The sequence below is a fragment of the Leopardus geoffroyi genome, chromosome D1 (assembly GCF_018350155.1).
Source record: "Leopardus geoffroyi isolate Oge1 chromosome D1, O.geoffroyi_Oge1_pat1.0, whole genome shotgun sequence".
Lineage (NCBI taxonomy): Eukaryota > Metazoa > Chordata > Mammalia > Carnivora > Felidae > Leopardus > Leopardus geoffroyi.
In genome coordinates this window covers 69930514-69947752 of record NC_059329.1, presented here as the reverse complement: position 1 = coordinate 69947752, position 17239 = coordinate 69930514, and the positions used below count along the sequence as shown (strand labels likewise).

The 17239-nt window shown below is 37.5% G+C and overlaps 1 protein-coding gene across 7 annotated transcripts in view; it reads left to right on the top strand.

The window, feature by feature from the left end:
* The window catches only part of BTBD10 (BTB domain containing 10), an 87583-nt gene that overhangs the window by 68772 nt on the left and 1572 nt on the right, over positions 1-17239 (top strand). For all 7 annotated transcript variants that reach the window (XM_045484590.1, XM_045484592.1, XM_045484588.1 and 4 more), the window contains 4 exons: positions 835-937; positions 2563-2683; positions 12012-12209; positions 14633-14743. In XM_045484590.1, the coding sequence (XP_045340546.1) occupies positions 835-937; positions 2563-2683; positions 12012-12209; positions 14633-14743 (533 nt within the window). The remainder of the gene's footprint in view (positions 1-834; positions 938-2562; positions 2684-12011; positions 12210-14632; positions 14744-17239) is intronic.

The window sequence follows — 17239 nt, the reverse complement described above, 5'->3', positions numbered from 1 at the left end:
TTCATCTCTTAACTTCTTCCTTGCTCTCTACCTGAGCATTTGATTGCTGTTTTTTTCAGTTCTAAGATGCAAGTGTAAGAATTCCGAGTGATATTTCTTAGATTTATAGTTAAAATTATGAAAAGTGAAACAGCCTCATCTGCCTTTTTCCTGTATGTGCTGCACTGCAGCATTAACTTTGCAGTGAAGAAGGCAGCAGTCTTAAGGAGAAGGCATAGATAACATGGTTTCCTTTTTCTTTTTGTTTCTGGTAAGATTAGTATAAAAATCATCTTTCCCCCTAGACTGATTGATTGATGGATTTTTTTTTTCCCCCTGAGAAGCAGGAGCTGGAAAGTTCTTTAGCTTCAGAATTTTATCATTTGATTTTGTTTGCTTATAGGGAATCTATACTCTTGTTCCCTCCCATCAGAAAGGAAGTACTTTTACTATTTCTTCATTTGTTACATTTGCCAGAATAAATTGCTGATAAGAATTTTTGAGGTAGGGGCACCTCTACCTCAATGGCTCAGTTGGTTAAGTGTCCAACTCTTTGTTTCAGCTCAGGTCATGATCTTACAGTTTGTGGGATCAAGCCCCGCATCAGGGCTCTGTGTTGACAGCATGGAGTCTGCTTGGGATTCTCTTTCTTTCTCTCTCTCTCTCTCTCTCTCTCTCTCTGCCCCTTCCCTGCTTGTGTGCATGCTTTCTCTTTCTCTGTCAAAAGTAAAAATAAAGAATGTTTTGAACTAATCTGATAAATTTTAATTCCTTTTTACTTATGTACATGAAATAAATTTTCCCTCTGAAGGAAGTATTGTGTTTGTTACATTTCTCAATTATTTATCATCATAGGATGTTTGGATCTGGCAGAGAACATAATTTTACACGTCCCAATGAGAAGGGAGAGTATGAAGTGGCAGAGGGAATTGGCTCCACTGTGTTTCGAGCTATTCTGGTGAGTGCTTGTTTCTTACATGTATTTGCTAAATCACATAACCTCTTTTTGGTAGGTACTTGGACTGGAAGCAGAGTTCGATTTGTATATCTGTATGCAGAATATTGTTTTAAAAAAATACCATTTCATTTATTTTTATTTTAGTACATAAAGGTAATACGACACAAATAAATGAATTTTATGACTTTTGCACAGATAGGACAGGGGATGATTTACCTCTTAGGTATAAATAGGCAGTTCTTTCAAGGGTTTAGTGATAATACTTCTGGAGTCATATTACTCTTCCCTTCCTAATTCTCTTAAATACAATAAGTTGATCATTTTTTGCTACCTGAGAATGAACAAGACTATGAATTTTAATATTTTATTGCACATAGCTGGCACTGTGGACAGTTATGAACATGTAAAAGTCATCTCCAAAATGTAGTTGTTAGCATCTTCATTTTAAACCTTGTTTTGAGATTTTCACCTTTTATTTTGATGAGTATTTGAATTAGTATTAGAGTCCCTTCTTATAATTTCAAATTAGTGATAAAGATTTGATTTATAGTGTGTGACAGTTTATGCCACAGTCTGAAAATACGGTTTCCTGAAATAATTTTAGGGAAAGTAGGCAGAGGGATCCTGAGGTACAAGATAGGAAAAGAAATTGATCTTGATTGGGTTGTTAGTACTTGGACAAGTACCAGAAGACATCTTGCTTCCACTGGTGTAGCAGCTTTATTAAGTGCGTTATTGTGGCTCAGAACCCCAAGGAAGCTTGATGGAGGGGTGGGGAAGATCTTGATTTGGGGGATAAGTGCTTACAATTCCACTTGACCCTCCAAGTAGAGGTGACAAGAAGTTTGGGGGCTAACCCTTAACAACTTTTCAAGTAGATTTTAGAAATGAGGGCTAGTGATTGTTCATCATAAAATTGGACACACCAAAGAATAGTATTTGGAAGAATATCTAACTGTGCATTCTGTTTATATATTTTAATATTTGGATATGACTTTTAAGTTCTTTATTAAGAACCATAAATTTTGCTCAATTTTCTAGGTAATATTGAAGGTAACTTAAAATCTGTCACTTAACTTTTTTTTTTTTTTCAGTTTATTTATTTTGGGAAAGAGGGAGAGGGGAGGGAGGCAGAGAATCTGCACTGATAGTGCAGAGTCTGATGCAGAGCTTGAACTCACAAACCATGAGATCATTACCTGAGCTGAAGTCAGATACTTAACCACCTGAGCCACCCAGGTGCCCCTTACCTTTCTTTTTTAAAAAAAGTTTAAAAATTTGATGATAGTTATATAGAAAAATAACTTGCAGAGGGGAAAATACATGCGAATTGGCATGATACAGTAGAGAGAAGAAATGCATCATTAATGGGGAGACCTGGGTTCTAATCTTTCCTCTGCTATTAAATAATCGTATGACTGGGTGAGTCAGTGAACCCAAGTTTTCATATTGGTAAAATGAAGAAGTGGTTAGATGAACTGAGGTCCCATCTAACTTTAAAATTCCACAGTTCAGAAATCTCAGAGCTCCACTGTTTTTGAAAATGCTGCCAGCTTAATTTTAATAAAAAGGTTTTGGACACCTCGTGCTCTAGATGTTTTATGCATTCTTTACTTTTTTTGTAGGATTACTACAAAACAGGAATAATCCGTTGTCCTGATGGCATATCTATTCCTGAACTGAGAGAAGCATGCGACTATCTTTGTATTTCTTTTGAATATAGTACTATTAAATGTAGAGATCTCAGTAAGTATGATGTTTTTTGTGTAAGTGGTTTGTAGAGTTACAGTATTGGAATGAAAAGCCTGAAATAGTGCTATTTACCTAGGCATCAAATATTTAATTGGATTATAAAGCATTCTAATACCATCAAGATGATTTGTGGAAGTCTACAGAGATCTTTACAAGATCTTGTGCAATTTTCCAAAACTTTTTAGAAATTTTATGTATATATTTATGTATGCATATATTTATTATTTGATAGACTCTCCCAGATTTCCTCCTTGATCCTTGTCTCTGTCTTTTGTTGCAACTCTTTATCTTCCAGCTTGGGAACCCTGGCTTTGGTCAAGTACGGTATTTGGCTTCACTCTTCAGATCACATCAACCAAAAATTTAATTATATTTGTACTTTGCATGTGAAATAATATCTTAATCCCCTGTGGAAGATAAAAATAATTCTCAAAAACAGTATTTGTCATTACAGATCTTAAACTGGATACTTAACCCTCAGTTCATACAAAGGGCTAAGTCACTTTGAGAACATCAAACAGCCTCAGAGCAGAGTCTAGAACTTTGGAAATCCTAACTTTTTGATTAATATTTTCCCCTCACTACCTCCACAACATCCCTCCCTCTCATTGTTATGCCATGCCTGGGGTGGGGTGAGGAAGGGTGATAATACACAGAAAGGTTAAAATAGAATGGGAGAATTTTCAGATGTTGACTTGGATGTTAAGTGGTTGAAGAAGTTCAGGAGAGGTTATTGTGGGCTAGAAGGATTGAGAAAGAGTTCAGAAGAAGCAGGTAGTAAAGAATAAATAGGAATAACTTAGAAAGAGTAGAGTAGGGAGGTGACTCTAATGTTGAAATTTTTGGAATAAAGATGCAAAAGATATATTTTGAAAACAACCTAGTTGGAGCAGAGACTTTGTATCAGTACCAGAAGGAGATGGGAATAAATAAATGGACCACATTATGGAAAGTCTTTAAATCCAAACTCATGTTCTTATATTTTTATCCTATATATGGTGGAAAGCCATTTAAAAAGTTTCCTATGCATGGTTATAACCTTGTTAATCTCAGCCTTATGGTTATCTTTACCTGATTAACCTAAACTCAACACTAGCTTGGCATACCTTCTCAAAAGTTTAGTGTGTTAGAAACTGGGAATGGAAATATTATTTAGAAATTTAAGGCACCTACTGTATGCTTTAATATAGCTATTTTTTTTTCATACTTAGTTAAGCTCTCATTGAAAATATGTGGCCTTATTAAGTTTTTCCCTAAGTACCACTTTATTATTGCCAAAAATCTTTAAAAAGTCTCCATAAAAATATCAGTAGATTGAGACAAAGTGGCTGGTCCACCTCTGAGTCCATTTCTCTATAAATGATATTTAAAAGTTTAAAGTCAGATAGTTGGACAGGTAGAGCATACATGTGTAAACACAAGGAAAGTTTCTGTTTTTTCACATCTTGAAAAATGTTTTTACTAAACCATGAGCATTATTATAATTACAGATTTTTTAGTTCACGTCTTGTGTTTTTTATTCATGGGAACATTTTTAATTTCATTTCATATAATTAGATGTTGAATTTTGGTGACTGTCAGATAAAAAATTGATGTGGATTTGGTTTTGTAATCCTTTGGACATAGACCTTGTCATCACTGTTAAGTCTCATTTATTTGTTATGGAATTAAAGGTAAGAGTCTTTATGTAAAATACATGCCAAATGGTTTTTCTGGACTTTTGGCTTTTAAATAATTATTTGTAACTGTTTCTAGAGTATTTGTAGTACACGTTTTTTAAAATGTAGAGATTCTCTTAGACTTTATTAAAACTATACAGAATTTGAAGAGACAAAATGGCCTTTTAAAAACATAAAAGGATAGTGTAGGTGTAGGCTTGAGTCAAAACTGAATTTTTTCCTGCTAAGATGTGTCTTAACTGTATACTGGAATGGCACTTTACACTAAGATGTCTGTCTCTCTTAACTTAAAACCATACAAGTACTAAATGTTTATTGAATAGAGAGTCCTGGGTGTTTTGGACAAGTTATTTAAAACTTTGTTTCTTAGTTCCCTCATCTTTAAAATGGAGACAATAATATTACTTATTTCACAGGGTTGTTGTGAAGATGAAATGAATAGTGCTTGACACATAGTATTATATAAAGGTTTCCTTTTAAAAAAGATAGCAAAATTAGGAAATAAAAGTAAATTTAAAAAGTATTGTATCATATTGTACATGCTATTTTGTAGTATTTTTACATGGAAGTATATTGTGAATAATTATATTAGCAAATATATTTTAATAATAACTTATTTAATGGCTTATCAGTCATTTTCTGCATTTTTATTGAACACATAGTTTATACCAAATATTAGGTATATGAAAGGCAACAAAAAAAGACAGAGTCCCTGCTTTCATGATGCTTGTAGTATTGTGGGGAAGACAGACAAGTAAATTATATTATGGTGTTAGAGAAATAATAGAGTACTAAATGAGAATATAGGAGCCATACCTAACTCAGGAGTGGAGGCTTAAGGAAACTTTCTGGAGGAAGGGGAAAGGAAAGTATGTTCCAGACAGAAGGAATTGTATGTTCAGATTAGTACAGGAAGGAACTGACTTCTTAATCTTCTGTCATAGAACTTACCATATAGTGAAGGAACTCTACGGCAAATAGTAGCTCCCCAACTATGCTGTAAATTTGTTCAGTGTCCATCTTCTCAGGCAAACACTGTAATCCACATAAGGGTTTGAAAACCACAGCTGAACTCAGGAATGAAAGCCCAGGGCTAAAAGAAATGAAAATATAGTATCCGTGGGTAAAAGTGGTATGGAAAATGAAATTTAAAGTTTGAATAAAGCACCAGTTCAGAGGGCCCAAGAAGAAAGACACTGTAGGTAGGACACAATGGGGCTGCAACCAAAGACTAAAAAACTAAAGTTATATCAAAGCTATTGAGAAAGGGAGATCAGAGGTAGAGCCTGCTTATGGAGTCATGGAAACTGAGAGACACCGAAATGACAAGAGTGACTGTGTGTTCTTTCTCTCTCTCTGTCTTGCTCTATTTTTTTTAGTTTGTAGCATTAAACCAGTTTGAACTTGAGGGTAGGGACTGTACCTTTCCAGCTTTGTGTCCATAGTGCCTGACACATGGTAAGGAAGGACTCAATAAACATTTGCCAAATAAGTAAATTATTTTATCCCTCATGCATTTTTTAGGACCCTATTCCAATTCTTGTCATCTTCTCTAGTACCATTAGTCTTTTCCTCTCTATGTAATCTTCAGCCTCAGACTCAAATCTGACCTATGTCTGTTGTAGATATTAAAAAACAATTATTTAAAATATTTTAAGTGAAGGGGCGCCTGGGTGGCTCAGTCTGTTAAGCGTCCAACTTCGGCTCAGGTCACCATCTTGCAGCATCAGGCTCTGTGCTGACAGCTCAGACCCTGGAGCCTGCTTCGGATTCTGTGTTCCCCCTTCTGTCTTTGCCGCTCCTCTGCTTGCACTCTGTCTCAAAAATAAACATTAAAAACAATCAAAAAATAAAATATTTTAAGTTTTTCATTGGAATTATTTGAAGTTAATGTTTTAGAAGAATTAACATATTTACTGTACCGTCTCCTCCAACTGCTGTTTACTAAGTTTTATTTTTATTTCTTTAAAAAAATTTTTTTTTTTACATTTTATTTATTTTTGAGAGAGAGAGCGAGCGAGCGCGTGCGCGAGCACAAGCGGGAGAGGGGCAGAGAGGGAAACACAGAATCCGAAGCAGGCTCCAGGCTGTGAGCTGTCAGCACAGAGCCTGACCCAGGCTCGAACCCACAAACCACGAGATCATGACCTGAGCTGAAGTCAGACACTTAACTGAGTCACCCAGGGGCCCCAAGTTTTATTTTTATTTCTGCTCTTTATTTTTTGATATTTTGTATTTTTGTTGTGTGTAAAATATGTTTAAATTTTCTAACTGCTAACATATGAGAAAACTACTGAATTTTGTACATTTGTATTTATTTAGCCATCTAACAGGATTCTTTTTATTTCTAATAGTTTTTCAGTTTGTTCTTATATATTCTTGGTGGATAATTGACTCTGTTGTAAATAACACTTTCTTTTTTTTTTTATTCTTGTTTAAATATGTATTTATTTTGAGAAAGAATGAGTGTCAGGGAGCGGCAGCGAGAGGGAGTGCAGAGCTCAATGTGGGGCTCAAGCTCACGAACCATGAGATCATGACCTGAGTCAAAATCAAGAGTTGGATGCTTAACCAACTGAGTCACCTAAGTGCCCCTAAATAACAGTCACCCTCCCTCCCTCCCTCCCTCCCTCCCTCCCTCCCTAGACAGATATTTAATTGTCTAGAATATTTTGAACGTTGTTTCAAAATGTAGTGATAATTCTGGCTGGTATCTCTGTCTTTAAAGGCATTTCCTTTAGGTTTCACTGTTAAGTCACTCCTTTCTTCTAGACTCTTTCTTCCTTTGGCTCTTTGACATCCTTCTTTCAGGTCTTCTGTTTATTATTCTCTCACTTGCTCCCTGTTCCTATATCTCTTGAATGTGGTAATTCCCAAGCATTCTGTCTTAAGCTACCTTCTCTCTCACAGAATCTGTACATTTATTCTAAGTGATGCCATTCATCATTATGGCTTCAGACATTTCCTATGCAGTGTGGATTTCCAATTCTTTAATTCTTTTTTTTTTTAATTTTTTTTTTTTTAACGTTTGTTTTTGAGACAGAGCATGAGCAGGGGAGGGGCAGAGAGAGAGGGAGACACAGAATCTGAAACAGGCTTCAGGCTCTGAGCTGTCAGCACAGAGCCCGATGCGGGGCTCGAACTCACAGACCATGAGATCATGACCTGAGCCGAAGTCGGATGCTTAACCGACTGAGCCACCCAGGCGCCCCTCCAATTCTTTAATTCTTAAGTATCAGCTATGCGTTTCTAGTTTACTGCTTAACTTATAATCCCCTCCCTTCTTAAGTTTTCTAGGAGTTCCATGCATGTAGTATGAGTGAGAATAAATATGAATGAGTATAAATATAAATATGAAGTGATGGATAAGACATTGTCCCTGCCTTTATGGTATTTACAGTCTAGTGGGGAAGACAGGCATTCGACAAGTAATAAAAAGCTGTGAAAAATGCAGTGAAGAAATGAGATGCTATGAGAAGTGTGTGGTAAAGGGACTATGGCAGATCATCTCCTTGACATTAAAGCTAACACCTAAAGGGGTGGTGAAGAGGATAAGATGCTGACTGTTGCAGGCAGCAGAAAAGGTGTTTGCAGGGGCTGTCAGGTTGGAAGGAATATGACACACCTAACGAACTGAAAGAAGGGAAGTGTGGCGAGAGTGGAGGGATGGAGTGTGAGAGGTGAGAAATAAGGCCAGAGGAGTAGGGAGAAAACAAAATTTATTAACTGGACAACTATCTGATGACTGTTCATTCTGTACCAGTCTCTTCTGAGTTCTGGTGATACAGCATGAACAAACCAGGCAAAACTTCCTGTTCTAATGGAACTTAATACTTTTTGGGGGAAGATACACAATAAACCAGGTAAACAAGTAACATATGATATGCTAGTGATAGGTGCTGAGGAGGGGGAAGAAGTAAGGAAGGGACATAGAATAGCCAGAGAAGCCTTACTTGGAAAGGAAAATTTAATTTCAGGCAGAGGTTAACAATGAGTGCAACCGTTGAGGCAGCTTGCCTGGCATATTTGAGAGCAGCAAAGAGTTGGAGTAAAGGAAGTTAGAGTGTTCGTAGTAGGAGATGAGGTTAGGCGGGGACCTAGGTCATATAGGGCCTTTATCTTTTGGCTTTTATTCTGAGTGAGATGGGAAGCCACTGGAGGGTTTCGAACATAGGAGTGATATGATCTGTGAGGTTGCCATGTTGTACCATTTCACGGGGCACTGGTCACACAGAATTTCATGTAGAGTTGTGTGGTGCTGTAGTCCTGATCTGTGGCTTAAAAGGATTACTCTTTGCTGGTGTGTTGGAAATGGACTGCAAGGAGAAATAAGGTAAAAGCAAAGAGATAATTAGGACGCTGTTGCCATAATTCAAGTAAGAGATAGTGGTGGCTTAAATCAGGGTGGAAGCAGTGGGAGGTGATCTAATTCTGGACATGTTAGATGGTAGAGTTGTGGGATTTGCTAACGGAATATGGGATGGGGAAGAGAGAAGAGGACTTTTTTTCTTTTTTTGAGAGAGAGACAGCATGTGAGCAGGGGAGGAGCAGAGAGAGAGTGCAGCGGAAAGGAGAGAGAGAATCCCAAGCAGGCTCCATACTGCCAGCACAGAGCCTGATGTGGGGCTTGAATTCACGAACCGTGAGATCATGACCGGAGTCAAAGTCAAGAGCCAGACGTTTAACCAGTTGAGCCACCCAGGCGCCCCAGAAGAGAACTTTAACTTGAAATGTGGAGTTGCCATTAAGTGAGATGGGGGAGACGTCATAGGGAGCAGAAATTTAGAAGCTTGATTTGGGACATGTTAAATTTGAAACCCTTACTAGACATCCAAGTGGAAATACTTAGTGGGGCATTGGGTATACATGTTTACAGTTCAGGAGAGAAATACGGGCTAGACTAAATTTATATGTAGGGGATATACATATGTAAGACTTACGTGGGCTATATGTAGTGTTTAAAGAAAATATTTTTTTAAAGGACAGTACACATTGATGTGTGATCTCCTTTTTCATGTCACAGACCTTTATGGACCAAGTTGAGGATCTGGGACTTTTATTCTAAGGATAGTATAAGCCATGACAGATTCAAACTAGAGGAGATGCATAATTTGGCTGCTGAGGGGAAGATGAATTACACAGGGCCCGAAGCAAACGTTGGGGGAATGTGATTAGGTTTTATAGTAGTTTGGTGAGAGTTAAGGATGACTTGGACTTGGGGGTGGGCATTGGGGATGGAGTGTGTTCGGGTTAATTATTGTTCTGCAACAGACCATTCCAGACATAGCATAAAGTACAATCATTTTTATTCTGTGGGTCAAGAACTCAGACCAAGTAGAGGTGGCTTTTGTCTGCTTCACGATGTCTGAGTCCTCATCTTATGAATAATTGAAGGGCTGAGGTGACGTAGAAGGCTGCAGGCTTCTTCACTCACATGTCTGCTGCCTGCACTCGGATGACTCAAAGACTGAGTTCAGCTAGGACTGTCAAACAGGGTACCTACACGTGGCCTCTTCATGCATCTTGGACTTCTCCAAACCTGCAGACTAGGTTAGGTTGGGAAGCATTTGGAAAGTGAGCATTCCCCAAGACCGAAGCAAAACCATAAGTCCTACACTGTCACCTCTGCAATGCTCCCCTGGTTAAAGCAAGTCAGTATAACCAGCCTACATTAAAGGGGAGGGTTAGACTCCACCTCCTGGGAAGATGTCAAGGTCCCACTGCAAAAAAGCATGAGGCATAAGAGATGTTGCAGTTATCTTTAGTTAGCGTATTCCAGAGAAGGAAATGACACCATTCAAGGTGTATTTAAGAGGTAGACTTGATAAGCCTTGGGGAATAATTGAGTTAGGATATGAAAGAGGAATCAGGGATTCACTTATTTATTCTACAAATATTTAAGTTCCTATTATATGCCCGGCACTCTTCTGAGATGATTCTGAGAAATGAATGGGATGATGTGGCCAGTTTTAGAAAACAGTGCAGGGAGAAGCAGATATGATTAAATTCGCTTTTGAATATATTGAGTTTGAGGTACTTGTGAGGTGGCATCCCAGTAAAGATTTTCAGAAGGCAGTTGAATATAATGCATCTAGAATATAGAAGATGAGAATTAGTAGAATAAATTTGGGAATTATCAGCATAAGGTAGGAGAAGAAAAGACAGTTGTCCTGAGAAACATCAGTATTTAATGAACAGCTAGAGGAGAAAGAGCTGGTAAGATGATCGAAGAACATCCAGAGGAGAAAGAAAAAGAGGGATAGTGGCTTCGGAGAGTCTTAGGAAAGAGAGTGTTTTAAGAAGAAGAGGGTGATGGTCCTCATAAGAGATTCAACCGAGAATTCAAATAAAAACATGATCTAAAGATGTTCATTATTTTTACCAATCTACAGGTCATTTGGAATCTATATTGAGAGCAGTTTTGAGGAGTACTGAGTGTAGAAGCCAGATTGGAATTGGTTCAAAAGTTAAAGGAAAATCAATGTGTTGATATATCTAGGAGTTTGACGATAAAGGGAATTAAAAAGAAATGATAATGGGAAGTAGCCTTCCTATATACCTAGCAGTTTGGTTATAGAGGGAATTAAAAAAAAAAAAAAAATCATAATGGGAAGTAGTCAGCCTAGAGAGAGGCATGGCTAAATAATAACATTTTATTTAATCATTTGTTATATCATTATATATTATTAATAACTATTACATAATTAGCAACATGGTTTAGGGGGGAAAAAGCCCTCCCTCTGGAGACTATAGATTAGATTGAGTTCTAATTCCTTCTCTAAGCCTCTCAGTAGTTCTGAATTAGTAGTGCCTTAAATAGGATATAGGACATTGCCATTGACATAGAAAAACAAAAAAGATTAGGTCAATGCAGGTGAGTTTGTGGCTGTGTATTTGGGAAATTGAGGTTACTCGTTACGTCTGTACTTAGCCTTTTGCTTTCCTTATCCCAAAATCAATTCACTTCTTTGCCTACACTGAAATATTAATGTTTGTGAATAATTTTCTGAGAAAGAAAACATGGGAGATGGAATGTGGGAGCTATTTTAGTTCATATGGACAATCTGAAAAGATCCTTAAGATATACCCTAAGATACAATTGCATATATTGATAGAAGACAACATGATACAGTAAAAACTACCCTGGGCTAGGGAGGGGTTGGGGGATTTAATTCTGATTTTGCAAAATAGTTTTATAACCTTGGGCAGATCACTTATGAAGTATAAAATGGACCTTGTGTTAGATACTTTTAATTGGCCCTTCTTGCTGTAAGATCCTACAGTTAGTTCCATAACATCTCTTCCTAGGATTTTTTTTTTTTTAATATTTATTTTTGAGAGACAGACAGACAGAGTGTGACTAGGGGAGGGGCAGAGAGAGAGGGGGGACACAGAATCCAAAGCTGTCAGCACAGAGCCCGGTGCAGGGCTTTAACCCACAAACTGTGAGATCCTGACCTGAGCTGAAGTCGGATACTTAACCAAATGAGCCACCCAGAGGGTCCCTAGGAAAAGTTTTGACAAAGTAATAACCACTATTATTTTGTCTGTAGGGTTGGATGTTGTGTGTGTGTATTCCTTCTGCTCTTCTTTTACTCATCAGTCATCAAAAAAACAAGGTATTTTTGTGGGTTTCGTTTCAGGTGCCCTAATGCATGAGTTATCAAATGATGGTGCTCGTAGACAGTTTGAATTTTATCTGGAAGAAATGATCCTGCCTCTCATGGTAGCTAGTGCCCAGAGTGGGGAGCGAGAATGCCACATAGTAGTGCTTACAGATGATGATGTGGTTGATTGGGATGAAGAGTATCCACCACAGATGGGAGAAGAGTATTCACAAAGTAAGTGTTGTGGCATGTTTTCTGTCTCTTGAGTCATCATAGATTCTCTCTGTATCTTATAATACTGATCAAAGGACAGTTTTTATAAAGAAAGTACATTGAATTCTTACCTACACCAGGTCATCAAACCATGGGCTGTGGGCCAAAATCCAGCCTATTGCCTGTTTTTATGAATAGTTTTATGTATTGTCTTTTGCTGCTTTTGTGCTACAATGGCAGAGTTGAGTAGTTGCAACAGAGACCGCATGGCTCGCAAAGCCCAAAGTATTTACTCTGTGGCCCTTTACAAAATGCCTGTCATGCACAGAAATGGTTTGCTCTTTATTGAGTGTCTGGATCTTGATGGATTTTTTTTCTTTGCATTTAGAAAGAAGCCTTCTACAGAAGTAGATCTTAGAGTTAGTAGATTATAAAAAATCAGCTGATTTTTTTTAGATTAATTTTTATTCATATATAAAATGAGAAGCTTCAACTCATTGATTTCTAGGGTGATTTTAAGTTCTAAGATATTCCCTTTTTAGTATCATATATGAGTTCTGGAGGATATAATGATCCTTCAGAAAGCTTTGTGGAACTATAGTTAGGTATTTCTGACCAAAACAGCTTATCTTGAGCATTAACAATGACTTTTTCCTTAATAGACTTTTAAACTTTCCCTGATATGAGCCTTTTGATTTTTTTGTTGTTAGAAAATTTATATTACTTTTCTTGATGAACCCAATATAATATTTTTGAGCAGTTTTATAGGTTTGAGAAGATAGAGCTAAAAGAATGATTTGAGGAACTAGATAAAAGAACCCAGCACCTTGTTCTGTACTCCAGTCTATGTTGACTTGGTAAAGATTAGGGTTTAAGTGAAAAATACAGGAATATAGAAACTTACAGAATGCCTTAGTCTCTGTTTTTTTCGTTTTACTTATCCTTGTCTAAAAACAAAACAGTCCCCAAGTGGTATTCTTTTTGAAGATATTCAAAAGATTATTTTAACATAAGTTCTAGAAGCTCTTTTCAGAGTTTACATTGAGATGCTCCCTTTGCATGATACACTTAGTGTTGTGATTCTTCTCTGGACAGTTGTAGTAACAGCCATTTCTGTTGTGTTTCCTCATTCCTAGCTTGTTTTCTGACAGTTTTCTGTAATAATATGTGGAATAACAAGTTGAGCAAAACACAGGAAAAATGAAAGGCTAACAAAGATTAAAAGAGATATACTAGAAAGTATAGAGCCAGCTATAGAACATAGAAATGACATGATAGTGATAGAACTATGGTTGACCTGGCTTTTCCCTCTGAGTTGTTGAACTTTCCATGTCCGTGTTCTTTGGTTTGTTTTCATGTTTTTCATCTTCAGCTTGGAAGCTTAAAGAGGACTGAAAACATTTTTACTTAATTTGCTTAAATATATTTCATTTTGTGCTAAGATGTTCCAAACTAAAGAAGATTGATTTGAGGAAACACAGCCTCTTCAGCATGATTTTCCTAAATGTGACATACACCATTCATTCTGAGATGTCAGCAAATTTTTGTTTTAAAATACCAGTAATCTTAAGGATGTAAATCACAAATTTACCCCATGAGTAGCATCTATATACATATTTTCCTTTTATTGGCTCTTAAACCAGCATGTTTGGTTTGTGAGTGTGTTTTTCTTTTTTTGAAAAAACCTTTGCAGTTCACCTTTTAAGGGAGATAACTCCACCTGAAAGAGAGAAGGCGAGGAAGGTCCATCACTCTAACTCCCTGAAGTTCCCAGCACATTTGGAAGACTCAACATGTTGTCAGTGGAATGTCTGTCCTTTGCAAAGCCAGTTTGCTCTAAACAGACTAACCTAGGCAGAACATGCTCGAATCTGCCATTTTTTAACATCAGTAGTAAATGGGGCTGTTCGCCTGAATTGGAAACAGTTTGTGGGGAGGGTCTTTGCCTTTTGGGGAATTATTAATAGTTGCTCAATCCGTGAAATATAAAATGTATCCATTTTATAGTTTCTGACGAGGCAGTTTTTCCCCTTCCAGACAAGGCCTTAATAGGCATTACAGCAAAGTCCTTGAGTTGGGCTGCTTGATAATGATGTGATATTGCTATCTTTTAGTTCTCTTATTTGAAGAAATTGGGGCATATCCCATTCTAGTAAGTTTGTATATGATAGATCTTTCAGAAGGAGATTCTTCCTATGGATTGGGTTACCTGATTGGTTATTAAAGCTTTTCTGGTTTCAACTTAAGTAGACATTTGCTTATTCATTAACTGTACTGAATTGTCCTGTCATGTTGGCTAGTCACCCTTCCGCATCACTGCATCCATGATTTGGGCTTATAGGGTTGTCAGGCCCCTTTGAAGATGGAGATAATTTTAAGTTCATCTCCAAGTACTTTGATTTTTATTAAGAAAATATTTTTGGTTTGTTTTTTTTTGTTTCCAGTTATTTATAGCACAAAATTATATAGATTTTTCAAGTACATTGAAAACAGAGATGTGGCCAAATCAGTTTTGAAGGAAAGAGGTCTTAAGAAGATTAGATTGGGAATAGAAGGTAAGACATTTTCATTATTTTCTATTAATTTTCTTTAAAAAAAAAGGGGGGGGGGCTAAAAATTGAATCCCATTTGGAGTATAGTTTGAGAAATACATACTTTGAGAAGAACTCAAGTGATTACTAGATGAATGCTCGTGCAGTAGACCTATAAATAACAAATGTTAGCTTCCTTTAAGAAGATAGAAAGCCATTAGAAATTATTTATTCCGTAAGATCCCCTAACAATATAGAGAGATGAATTTATCTTTCCTGCCATAGGTCACCTTGATGATTTTTGACTGAGCCCATATAGTATGTTTGGGCACACATGTACATGTTCCCATAAGATTGGCAGAGCTCTTTGCCCATTCGTGATCATTGGAGCTCCTCAAAGCCGAACAGAACTAAAAACCACTTTCTGAAAATGGATGTAAAAGCATATTAGTAACTTACTGGTTCTTAAGGTATAATAATAGTTAACTTATTTTCACATTAAATACAAATTTCAAACTTATTTCATCTTCTTAAATGTGTACATTTTTAGATGCTTTTACTTTGTGATTTAAATAGATTTTTCCAGATGTCATGTCAGATACTTTTAAGTGCCCTTACTAAGAACAAAGTATTTCCCTTGGCATAATATGGCAAAGTGTAAAGATTAAAGGTTCTAGAGCCACACTGCTTGTGTGTTTAAATCCTATGACTTAATAGTTGTATGACCTTGGCCAGGGTGCTTAACTTCTCTTTGCCTCAGCTTCTTCATCTAAAATGGGAGCATTAATAAGTACTTTATAGGGCTATTATGAGGATAGAGTGAACCAACACGGGAAAACCACTTAAAACAGGGCCTTGCACATAGTACTCTCTCAGTATATTTGTGATGCTGATAGTGGTGTTGATCAGTGACCAGTTGAGCTGTTGGAGATGACAGTAATGGGCTGCTGAGACATATGGGAAAGAACAACCAAAAATAGGGTGTTTGCAGGAAGGGGAGGAGACTTTGGGCTTAAAAACAGTGGAACTGCTCACACATTTGCTTCACCAGTGTGTGTTGTTCTCTGTCATTTTGTAAATAGTGGAATTGAGCTGTTTGATTTCAAAGCTAGAAAGAAGGCACCTGGAAGCTACTGTAGACTAGGAGGTTGAGGAAGGCCTCCCTAAGGCAGACATACTTGAGCTGAAGCCTGATGACAAGTAGGTTGTAAAAAAGTCTTACATACTATGCTAAGGACTATGGACTTTCCCTTGAAGCACGAGGAAACCATTGGTAGGGTTATTTTTTTTAACATTTATTTATTTTTGAGAGAGCATGAGTGGGGGAGAGGCATAGAGAGAGTGAGACACAGAATCTGAAGCAGGCTGCAGGCTCTGAGCAAGCTGTCAGCACAGAGCCTGATGCGGGGCTCGAACCCACGAACCGTGAGATCATGACCTGAGCCGAAGTTGGATGCTCAACTGACTGAGCCACCCAGGCGCCCCAACCATTGGTAGTTTTTAAGCAAGGCTGTAATAGTACACTTGTGTCAGTGTGGTGACTTTGTGTGGAGGACAGATTGAAATATGGTGAGATAGAAATTTAAAAGACTTTCTAATAGTCCAAGAGGAATCAAGGACAAAGGAATAGATCTGGAGACCTTTCTGAACTCTAGAGCTGCCCTTCAAATGGTAATTGATTGGGAGTGTGAAACGACATCCTGCAGAAGGTCTTGGAAAGGTTTTTAGCCCTGCTTGCCCTTGAGCCACATACGTGCACATTCCATACATGGCTAAATATACTAGCTACCAATGATGCCTACATACATCCTTTATGCAATAATTATAGAGACCCTAGTGTATGAGGTTTTTCTAGTTTTTTCTGATGTAAAAAATTATTTATTTAGCTAAAGAGAGAGCGAGCATGAGCAGGGGAAGGGCAGAGAGAGGGAGATGAGAATCACAAGCAGGTCCCGCACTATCAGCACGGACCCCGATTGGGTCTCAAACTCTTGAACCATGAGGTCATGACCTGGGCTGAAATCAAGAGTTGGATGCTTAATCAACTGAGCTACCCAGGTTCTCCCTAGTTTTTCCTGATTCTGATATGGTCTGTGGCCCATGAGCTTAATCTTGCCCATTGCCTGTTGTTTTTCCTTCCATTGTCTGTTCTTTATAAAGTTTTTTATTGGAACATAGGCATGCTCATTCGTTTACATATTTCTGTGGCTGATTTCACTTTATAGTGGCATAGATGAGTAGTTGAAATCCAAGCTAAAATGAGCCTGAAATATTTACTGTCCGGCCCTTTACAGAAAATGTTCGCCAGTCCCTGGTCTAAACTAGCAATTCTTGCTAGTAGGAGAGAAGGAGGGGACTTACATACAGTAGCTTCTAAGAAGTGTATGTTTTTGGAAAAATTACCTTCCTGGTAAATGACTGAAACTTTTCCCAAACTAGAAGTGTCTTTGCTGACCTATGTGCAGAAGTGTACTTAGAACCAGTGAAGCTGGAGAGCTCTATGGCTCTTTATCTTTTAAC